This window comes from Nothoprocta perdicaria, unplaced genomic scaffold (genome assembly GCF_003342845.1).
Source record: "Nothoprocta perdicaria isolate Ctin4 unplaced genomic scaffold, notPer1 scaffold_4, whole genome shotgun sequence".
NCBI lineage: Eukaryota > Metazoa > Chordata > Aves > Tinamiformes > Tinamidae > Nothoprocta > Nothoprocta perdicaria.
This window is the reverse complement of record NW_020455643.1, coordinates 9,238,033-9,248,943: the sequence shown is the minus strand read 5'-3', so window position 1 is coordinate 9,248,943 and position 10,911 is coordinate 9,238,033. Positions and strand designations below refer to the sequence as shown.

Sequence of the window (10,911 nt, the reverse complement as noted above, 5' to 3'; positions counted from 1 at the left end):
CCGCTCCCGGTCCCGGTCCCGGTCCCGGCCCTCGATCCGGCCTCCGCTCCCGGTCCCGGCCCCGCTCCCGGCCCTCGATCCGGCCCCGCTCCCGGTCCCGGCCCTCGATCCGGCCTCCGCTCCCGGTCCCGGCCCCGCTCCCGGCCCTCGATCCGGCCCCGCTCCCGGTCCCGGCCCTCGATCCAGCCCCGCTCCCGGTCCCGGTCCCGGTCCCGGCCCTCAATCCGGCCTCCGCTCACCGGCTCCGCGGCCCCGTCTCCATGGAGACCGCCGGGGGCCTTGTGGGGCTGCCCGAGCAGATGCCTCCAAGGCTGGGTGATCTTCCCCCTCAAATCCCGGCCCGCGGGAGGAAGGGAAAGCGAGCTCCATCTTCGGGAGTCGGCGCCTTTGGGGGGTTATTACCCCTTTGGCTTCTCCCCACTCCGGCGTTGCCGCGGCCGCCCCCGCGCTGGGGGGCCCTTCCGGCCCATGTCCCGGCAGGCCGCAGCCCGCCTTCCTCTTTCGCCGCCATCTTGGCCGGGCGCCGCGGGGGTGAGACGGGGAGCGGGGTCGGTATCGGGCCCGGTACCGGGGTGGCCCCCGCCCTGGGGCCGCCGGCGGGCGCGGGGCACCGGGGGCTCCGCGGCTGGCGCCTGGTGGAGGCGGCGGCGGGCGGGATGGCGCCGATGCGCCGCGGATGAGCGCGGGGAGCCGCGGCTGGGGGGAGTGAGCGCCCGGCTGCGGCGGCGGGTCCCGGGGGCCCCTCGCGGGCCGCGGCGGCCGCTCCGCCCCTGCCCGCCCGGCGCTCACGGCTCGCGTGTCGTTCTAGGCCTGCAGGAGCGCGGCGCGCGGAGGTCGCCATGAGCGGGAGGTGAGTGCCCGCCCCGGCCCGCCGTCCCCCTGCGCCGGTAAACGGCTCTGGTGGCGTCCCCGCGCCATCAAACCCCGGTGTTGGTCAGGGTGGGTGCAGAGCAGGGTTTCTCATAGCGCCCTGTTAAGGGAGGATGCTGTGACACACTTTATATTCGCATATTGTGTTGGTCATATATGTGTGATGGAGGACTCGAAACTGAATCGGATTTTATCTTAATGCCTTGGCGTTTGGCTTATGTGCGTGTGGGAGATGAGACTGGGAAGCTTGCATTGACATCGTAACATTAGGAGCCAACTGTCTCTTCAACTGTCTCTTTTGGTAGAGACCAGGGCTGTTTTTATGTGAGATGCAGAATCAGCAATGTAAATGCTTGASGGGTCCAGGGCGTATAGGTCTGTATCGTGTAAAAAATCATTGGGACAGTAGTGTATGGTATAGCTTGTCCAATAGCATATATAACGTCATTTGCCCCGTGGGTGTGATGACAGGACTGTGTTTCTGCCTGTCCCCACAGACTAGTTAATTCCACTGAGGCTGCAAAGCCRAGTTACGGTGGAGAGCAGTGTTTTCTCCTTTAGCAGTCACTGCAGCAGAGGAGGCTGTCAGGTTTATGTAGGGTATTAGAAAACACTAATACTTACCCATGTCTTTGCACATTTGAAAATAAAGCATGTGCTGATGTTGAAGGGCTGTGGTTTTAGTATGAAACCTGTAGTACAAGAAGTTTATAGCAGTTATGAAGTGGTCCAGATACTTAACGTTGCTGCATTGACTGACTTTTAAGGATTTGTAGGAATCTCATGAAAATGAAGCTTTTTCCTTAACTAAATTTCTGCTAGTGTAGAAATAGTTTCGTTCTGAAACAGCACCTTATTTTTCTATCTAATTCTCTGAAGTGATTTGTAATTTGTCAATGTTTTCACTGTCTTTTAGGTTGTGGTGCAAGGCCATTTTTGCTGGCTACAAACGTGGCCTCCGAAACCAGAGGGAGCACACTGCCCTTCTGAAAATTGAGGGGGTTTATGCCCGCCAGGAGACAGAGTTTTACTTGGGCAAAAGATGTGCCTATGTATACAAAGCTAAAAAGTAAGTAGCTCTTCTTTGTCATGGTAAATCCACAAACTGATGCCATTTTTTTTTTACAAAGGCCAGGATGTGAGTAGGCATTTATTGCTTGTGAGTAGGCCGAAATAAAATAAAATTAACTTTTCAAGAGACTGCCTGGCGAGTATTTGGTAGAGTAGCTTCTTTGGTTGGTCTCAGTTTAAAGGTTTTGGGGGTATTTTTGCTTTAAGTGACCCTTTTGACATTAATTTGGGTCATGTAATTCTATGAAATAACTTTGCTGTTACAAGTAACGTATTACCAAGTTGGATAAGAACAAATTTTGCTTTTGAGGCTGGCAAAGCTGAAGGCAATTAAATTGGAACTAGATGAATTGATGTCAATCAGTGTGACATTGAATTATTTAGATGGCAGAATGTTACATGAAGCCTGGAGTGTAACCTGAAGGAGTTTGAATCCTGAGCTGCTCTTCTGTGTCTATGTCACTTTTGCTGTACTGGTGTTGGTGGAGGTAGTTCTTTATCCCCTTCTTAATATGTGAGAGTTAGACACTGGAGTTCAGAGTTGCCTTGAATAAAACTGTTTTCAGGGTGGCCTCTACCTTTTCTTGGCAGCAATTTTTTTTGTCATCTGTCAAGTGCTTTAGGTCACTCTTGCCTTTAGTGTGTCTGAGAAGCCTTAGAAATACAATGTTAGGTTTTCTTTATAATAAATGTACAAGGTTTCTTGTTTAATTATCCTAACAAGGTAACCTAAAGGTTATGTTCCATTAATAGCCCTCCAGTAGTGCTGCTGTGAAATTACTAGCTGCAGTACTCCCTGCATTTGGAGGGAGTAGTGAAAATTCCAGGCATAACAGATTCCGAGGGTAAATGAAAGTGCATATCAGTCCAGTTAAAACTGACTGGAATAAAAAGACCAAAGTGYCTCAAAGAGGCTACGTTGTCTGCACCATCACTAGTTGGTCTTGCACGGTTGTGACTTGGCTGCTCAAAGGTTCTTTTCCTTGTTTCCTCAGCAACACCGTAACCCCCGGGGGGAAGCCCAACAGGACACGGGTGATCTGGGGGAAGGTAACGCGCGCCCATGGGAACAGTGGCATGGTTCGTGCCAAGTTCCGCTCCAACCTTCCTGCCAAGGCCATTGGCCATAGGATTCGAGTGGTAAGTGAATTTATCCTGGCAGCAAGATGCTTATTGATAGCTGTTGGGATGCATTTTAATGCTGCAGGGTGTGATTGGGGGGGGGCTGTACGTATGAAATTGCTGGGTGACTGCTGTATATTCAACAGACCCTGTGATAAGGGCCCTTTTTGGAGCTAGAGGGGTTTTAGCCTGGGCTTCGTGTGTTGAAGGGCTTGGTCTCATTGTTGAGAGTTTTATCTGCTCATTCTAGTTGACTGCAAACTCTCCTTAAGTCCCTAAACTTCCTTAGCTCCCTTCTCAAGCTGTTTTGATTTCCTGTCCCTAAATCTTCTCCATGTACTTTTTGTGTGCTTCATGTCCTCCATTATGCCCATTGGCAAAGGAGCTGACAAAGGATTTTTTTTTTCCCCCCATCTTTCCCAGGTGTTTTCACTGAGGGCTATACAGTCTTGTGCTAGTAAGACCTGTTCCACAGTTTTTATTTTAGTCAGAAGACTTCAGCAAAACTCTCCTTTTTTGGACATGACCCAGACTTTTAATGCAGTATCTTCACAGTGATACTGTCAAAAAGAACCTGAAAAAGATATTTTCCTTTACATCTTCCTTCCGTGCCTTCCAAAAGCACAATAGGAACAACATGGTAAAATTAGGGAACTAGGCCCATGAGCATCTCTTCCTCTCAGTGGAGGGAGCCTGTCTACCAGGAAAGCAGTACTTAAGTTGTTGCTACACTTCTCAGCTTTGCAGATTTTCTGTGTAAATTGTGGGATGGCTTTTGTAGGAGTCGGATTGATGATTGTAGAATGCCACAGCAAGACTTGTTTAAAACAGTACAGTAACAGTAAAATGTCTAATGTGATTTTGTGTTTTGCTCTTTTTACAGATGCTGTATCCTTCGAGGATCTAAATTTTTATTGGAAATAAAATGCGGAATGTGTTTCATTTTTGTACACTTGTGGTTTTTTATTCCCTCTAGCTGTTCTGAACGTTTTTTCTTGTTAGTGTACCAAAATCTACAGCACTGTGATGGAGTTTGTAAGTCTGAGCTAGATGTTAAAATAGCAATTTGATCCACTCTTGGCAAGGTATCCATGGAGCAGACTACATTCTGAAGATAAATAAATGTGCCCAGTATCTACGCTCCATCATGGAATCTGAGTGATTTCCAAAGTTGAACAACAAATGTTTACAGCTTTGTAAACTGCACGCAAGATTTATATTAAACATGAGAAATACCACCTTGCCTACCCAGTAAAGAGAAACCTCTTAAGGTTTTGTTTCCCTTGTGTTAGGCAAAGATTCCTGTTGAGACAAATCCGATGCATGGTTTTGTAGGAATTTAAATCCTAGCAAGTGTAACAACTCCTAGCTCTTAATGGTTGTGTTAGTAAGATCACAAAGAATGAGACTGCAGGTAACATGAGCACTTTGCATGTTGGTAACATGCTCTGTGTAGTTTAGTTACATGTTTAAATCTTCAGTACAATTCTGTAGTGCATGAGTACTAATACTTGCAGATTTCTTGGTCTGCCTTAGCACAAAACATGATAGTAGGCAGATCTTTACATAGAAGTCTGTTTTACATTCAGTGTTTGTTGAACAAGGAGATGATGAAAGTGGACTTAAGAATCTTGGAAAAGCAAGTCCCAGGAAGAGTGTCTGAGCACACCCCTCAGTGTGCAATTTTAAGAGGTGTTTCAGACGGCTGCAGGTTGCCACGTGACTGATGTCACAGTCCTGCCCTCCTGCCAAAATGACCCATCAATACAGTGGGTGGGCGGGTACGGGATATAACTTGTATGATGCYGTTTTGAGGCCATCAGAAAAACGTCCCTGTTTGCCGAGACAGGTGAGTTACCTCAACCTGGTGCTTAAGAAGTGGCCCTGGCTGGTCACCCTCCAGTCACAGACCTTCCTCATTCTCCCGTGGGCCAGAGCTTCCTCGTGCTTGTCCAGCCCGGCTGTTCACCTGTGGCAGAGACCCCTTTGGCCTGGGGGCTCTGTTGTCTCCTGCAGGTAACCCCTTCCCAGAGGGCTGCAGTTGATAATCTTCCTTGTGAAGGTGCTAGAGTAGCCTTCTGTGTGCAGAATGTATTACTGCACAGCTGAAGAAGGTGYTTTTTAAATGCAGCTCAAGCTCTAGTGCTTTGAACCTGCCTGCACATACGTTGTATGTTGTTTTGCTGGAGTTGCCCAGAAAGTTAAAGCAGTTTTTCATTGCTTAACTGCTAATATCCAACAGTGAGGGAGCGCTTGCAATGGAAAGCTGTGGCTTTTATATGGCCAAAAAGAARTGTGATACAGTACAGAACATGCAGGGTTCTGACTCGGGTCAGCCAGAGCTTTATGCTGTGAATGCCGAGCAGTTGTCCACGTGGAATCTAAAGAGGGGCAGGGTGGAATGCAAGTTATGTCTCCAGCATTAGGTTCTGTCAGGAGCAGGAAAATGTAGTAGGTGGCTCAAACAGTACATGAGGAGGGCACTGATCCCTGTTGCTTATGCCCACAGGTAGATCATAGATCTCTTTGACCTCCCCTTCCCTCTTTTTTGCTTGACAGGACTGCCAAGGCACAAGGTCTGTTGGTGGGAAGTTGAACATAAATAGCTTGTGGCTAAAATTTTGGGGCCGCCTTGTGTTGAAACTCAACTGTTTCTTGTTACGTCCGCTTAGTTCTCCTTAAACCCAGGTTTACCTGTATGTGATAGCTCCTCAGAGAAGCGGGCTTGGTCTCTTCAGTGCGTGTGCCTTTGCTACAGCTCCCAAGGGAATATCCCCCTCTCTTTCCCAGCAGTTCTTGTAGGAATTTCGCATTGTGTGGGAGGAAGCCATGGCGTCGGACCTGCCCGAAGCGCCTGCCACAGCCTGCTCCCTCGTGGAGCCAACCCACTGGGAGCTCTTCAACCTGTTGGACACAGTGGGGCAGCGGAACGGCCGGCTGCTCGTCATGGAGATGGACGATGCCCATGAAAAATTCCCTTTGGTGATGATGGATTTTGCCCAGGATCTGTTTGGTGCAGTTGACGTTAAGACTATGCTCCAGCAGAGTGAGATGACTGAGGAGGAACAGGAGCCGCAGCCACATCCACAGCTGGCCTTCATGCTGTGGCAAGCGAACACTCTGAAGCAGCTCATGCAGTGGGATAACCTGGATGAAACTCTCTGGAACTTGAGGAGCCTCTTCCCCACTATGCCGTCCGCGCTGGTGCTGGTGATGATCCAGCCAGACTCACGGAGGCAGCTGGAGCAGACAGCAGAAGCACTGAGGAGGATGCAGTGTCTCCTGGATGGGGCTTTCCAGGAGCTTGTGGTAGAGACCGCAGTGTACAGCCCAGGCCAGCCCGATGGTATCCTGAAGGCCAAGAGAGCTGCCTGCAGAGCTCTCAGAGAAGTCTTAAAAGGCCGTGAAGGTATCGCAGGGACGGAGGCAAGGGATGAGGGAGATGGGTTTTTGGGAAACAAAATCACAGATGCTCAACTTTAGGCATGGAAGTGAGGGGCAGTGTAGACCAAATAAATACTTGGGGACTGGTTGAGGTGCAGGAGGGGAAGGAAGCTCAGAAGCCAAGCTGGGCCTTGCTGGCAGCGTGAGCTAGAAATGAGAGTTTGAAATGCTGGGCTGGCGATGGAAAGTCAGAAGCTACTTCTGACTCGGTGGCTCTAGCTCCTTGCCATAGAATGCATGGGCTGGTCAGTGTGAGAACTGCAGCCTTGACTCCACCACTGAGCTCTCCATGGTKATGTTGATGTGGAGCTGTGCAGTCCCACAGGCTCTGCGTTCTTCATGAGGGAGACACGCTGCTTTTGGGGGTTGGTGATCTGTAGGCCAAAGCTGTTGCTGGTGTGATGCGCATTGCACTTTCATCGTGTGCATTTCCAACCCTAGAAAACCCCTCCCAGGATCCAGTTACCATTTGGCTCAGCTTGACTACGTGCAACACGAGATACCAAAGACAATTTCAGGATGGGCTCTCCTAGGCAGCAGGATCCAGCAGGTGGGATTTAGTTCTGTTCACCTAGATGCCACTTGTAGACATATTTCCTTGATGCTTTCTTGCTTATTCACCCAACCTCTTTGCACAGAAACAATTCAGTTCAACTCAGTGCATTCAAACTGGTGCATCCAGGAGATTCTCTATGTACCTATATGTTTTGGAACTTGGAATAATAGATGTCCCTGATGCCCTCCACTTCCCTGCCTGCAAAACTACACTGAGATACGAGAACAGGATGGGGGAGGCCTGTAACTGGGCTTAAATAGTTTGAGAATGGTGTGCGGAATACTCGAGGAAGGGCAGATGGATCACAAGCAACTCTGCACACATTGAGGCTGTGGTGCAGGGCAGCCCTGTGCGTTGGGATGCTGCAGCAAGGCAGGATGCTGAGCACGTCTCGGCAGCCTGTGGCCAGAAGGGGACACTGCTCCCACGGCCCAATGCTGCCCTTGCTCCAAAGCTCAGGTTTCTCTGCTGGATCATTTGGACAGTCTGATCCAGGAAATTCCTGTTAAAATTCACTGCAATTTCTTGAGTTTCCACTTTGCATGAAATGGACTATCCCAGCAAGGCGATGTCCTCTGTAATCCCATTTGAGCTGGTTCAGCTCTGAGCAGGCAGGGAGACAGAGCGGGACCAGCTGCCCCTGGATTTTAGACTGTCTCAAATCCCAGATAGTAAAAAACAACATAAGCTAAGATCTGGGATTAATTCTGTGTTTTTGGGCTTGCTGCCTGAGCAGCTCTTGAAAGTCCCTTCCACATACTGGGTTTTCACCCAAGCTTGCTTTGTCTTACTCCTACCTCCACTGAAATCCAGGATCAGAATCTGAGAACTACCTCACAAAGGCATCAGTGTAGCAGATGCAGAAGGAAGGACTGAAGGAAGCATGTTAAATTTTGGGGATGGGTTACTTGGGACAGAAGGCTATGTGGGAGCAGAGGGTCATTTTTGTGCACTTAGCAATGCCCCATTTAATAGCTCAACTTACTTCYCTTCATCTTATATTGTTATTTGTATTATTTATTTAGCTTATTTGTATTTCTTCTCGAATTTGCTTTTTCATAGATCCTGTGTCCATGTAAGATCTCGCCTATTACCAAAAGAAACATTAAAACATGTTTATTCCCCAATTGCCTGTCTGTGTGTAGATACATAACATTTAAAATGCCAAACACCAGATACCATGAAGTTCCTGTGGAAACCGCAGGCGTGGACAATATGTGGGATCTCTGAAGCAACATTACTCTGGCAAAGGATCTTTCAGGTGACTATACAAATATGAGTTCAAATATGAGCTGTAGGGGTTTGTTTGACTTTGGGGTGTTGGTTCTGTGTAAAAAAAAAAAAAAAAAAAGTGATTTAAAGAAAGGTGAAGAAAATGATCTTGTCCAGTGGTGTGAGCATAATTTTGACACAGTTGACCTGTGTTCTGTCTTGTGGAGATTCTCCAAGAGCAACCAGATACTTTGAGATAAATAACTGCCTCAGAAATAGTCTCTGCTGAGGCAAGATGCCTGCTGTGTGCTGTGCCTAGTTCAGGCAGCTTGCCAGCGCAGAAGGTTTGGCTTCCTAATCCGGACATCCTTAAAGTGCAACCTTGATGAAACCTTGCGTTCCCATTATTTCCTGTAACATCAGAAACGTGTGATCAATGGCTCTGATGGTCCACGCGACGTGCTCGAGTTTCTCCTGTGCCTGATGTGGCTGCAGTTCTTCATCCTTTTGTCAGGGATGAGGAGTGTGATGGTCCAGGCAATGGAGCAGGGGAGGAGACACAATGTGGTGCCTCTTGCAGTTCATGCTGCAAGAAGAGCAGGCAGTGGCCATCCCATGGGCTCCTGGGCTATGGACATCTGCATGCTACCTGGAAGAAGATCCTCATCTGTACAGTATCCAAGCAMAGCTTTGGTATCTAGAAGGAGCTCTTCCTTCTGCTCTGCCCCTAGGAGCAGCTCCAGCTTGGGAAACTGATTCTAGCCCTTTATGAACAGGGCTAGAATGAACAGATTAGACTGAGGTATTTTCTTCACCTGTAATTACATCCTCTGCAGCCCTCTCCCACCTCCAAGAGGGCTGCATGGGGGTAGAGCTCAGCCAGTGCAAGTCCCCCCATAGCAACGTTCCTGGCAGCACTGCACAGGTAAAGCAGGGGCTTCCCTGCATCTCCTAATGTCCATGAGTGACCAAGGCTGCCAAGGGGGAGAATTTAAGGAGTGGGACTGGRACATGGACCCAGAGGCTCAGAGCCTACTGCTCCCCACCAACTCTTTCCTGTTTAACCCCCATGTGCTCCAGCTTCTAACACAAAAGCTGTTGTGAAAATCCTTTTTCCTGCCCTCTCTCTGCTCTTTAGATGAGAGGTTAATCTTGGCAAACGCTTCTCTTTAGGGAGCTAATCAAAAGGTCTTTGGTCTTTAGACTTCAAGGCACTACTAATATAAACGATGAATTTACTTCTTTGACCAAAGCATCCTTTCCTTCCCCTTTGAAGTCCAAAATGAGCAGATGTTGCATCTGCTCTGAACAGGCACAGGCGTATGTAGGAGGTGCAATTATCCTCCTTCGGGGTAATTTGAAGAGATTCTTTATAAACGTGTCTGTCAGATTGGTGTTTGATGGCAAAGGGAGGAGTGTCAGCCTTGTAAATACACCAGTATGTTTGCTCGGGTGCCTGCCAAAGCTCTGAAACCGCTTTGGYGACTACAAATACTGCTGAGCTGATGGCTGGTTTTAAGCAGCTTGAGCTGTATCTCTTTAAGTAACACACAGGAAGATAAAACTGTATTTGCTATTGCATCCTACCCCTGTTAATGAATAAAGAAATGTAAACAGGGTTGTTTGGGTATTGTGAGTTACATTCACCTTTCCAACCAGTGTCAACCAGCAGTGCAACACATGCATCCAAAATTAACCATAACATTGCAGTAGAGCAACAAACTGCTATCAAAGAACAGCTCTGTCCATCRCCAAATACCTGTTTTTTGAGTGCATTTGTGCTGGCAGTTTTAACCTCAGAGCTGCTAGGGACAAACAGCCAGTGATGCTCCTTCTAAGCTGAGTTAGATTTTACTTTTCCTGTGCCTTCTCTTCTCTTGCAGGCATCACCTTTACAAACTTTGGGGTCTCCTAATTGAAAGCCCCTGGGCCGGCAATTTAGCAGGCTCATGTGGAGCTTAAACGTGCTGTGGATCTTGTTTGGCCTCTTGGCAGGGAACATCCTGCCTCCTTAGAGGCAGCTTCAGCAAMTCTGGACTTCCCCTGCTCAGACTGGTCAAAGAAAGTCTTTCTTGGCTTGTTCCCCGTGGGGAAGAGCCCTCCCCTCCTCTGGCACCGGCTCTCAGCACGGAGCTCTTCCTGGAGACCTTCCACTCTTAAATGGACAAAGCTGGATGAGATCTGTGCCCCAAATTCAGTGCTGGAGGGGCAGCGTGAGGAGAGGAGCGCCAGGGCTGTGGGATCCAGGGGCCCCATTGGCACAGGGAGGAGGCTCCAGCACCCACTCCTGTCCCTTTGGGGCTGCTCATGGCGCCGATTGCCCCCAGGGCTCATCTCCAAGCAAACACCAAGAGGCCTTTGATTCTGAATAGAGAAGAAATCCTCATAGATGCTTAACCAGAGACCAGCAAAGGGCAGTCCTGGCTGTCAGAGGGTGCTTGGCTTTATAGCCCTGGCACATTGACAGCTGCTCGCAGGGCTGCCTGTTGGAGGGGGAGCACGGGCTCTTGCGACAGTAGACCCTGATCTTTGGAAGAGCAGCCTAACCTGTCTGCTTTATCTTCCCTGGATTTGGTTATCAGGGCTTGTCAATGAGTAAGGTACTTTTACTAGGAGCCAGGGCAGAATGTCAGTGC

General features: G+C 49.0%; 1 protein-coding gene across 1 annotated transcript; it reads left to right on the top strand.

Annotated features, from left to right (window-relative positions):
- Positions 1–494: 494 nt before the first annotated feature.
- On the top strand, positions 495–4,005 carry RPL35A (ribosomal protein L35a). The gene is made up of 5 exons (XM_026045287.1): positions 495–531; positions 809–850; positions 1,787–1,939; positions 2,937–3,081; positions 3,947–4,005. Exons 2-5 carry the CDS (start codon positions 840–842, stop codon positions 3,968–3,970), a joined length of 333 nt encoding a protein of 110 aa, XP_025901072.1. The 5' UTR covers positions 495–531; positions 809–839; the 3' UTR covers positions 3,971–4,005.
- Positions 4,006–10,911: the final 6,906 nt, after the last annotated feature.

Coding starts and splice junctions, on each gene's coding strand:
- RPL35A (XM_026045287.1), top strand. Junction 1,940..2,936: donor TATGTATACAAAGCTAAAAA/GTAAGTAGCTCT, acceptor TTGTTTCCTCAG/CAACACCGTAACCCCCGGGG. Junction 3,082..3,946: donor TTGGCCATAGGATTCGAGTG/GTAAGTGAATTT, acceptor CTCTTTTTACAG/ATGCTGTATCCTTCGAGGAT.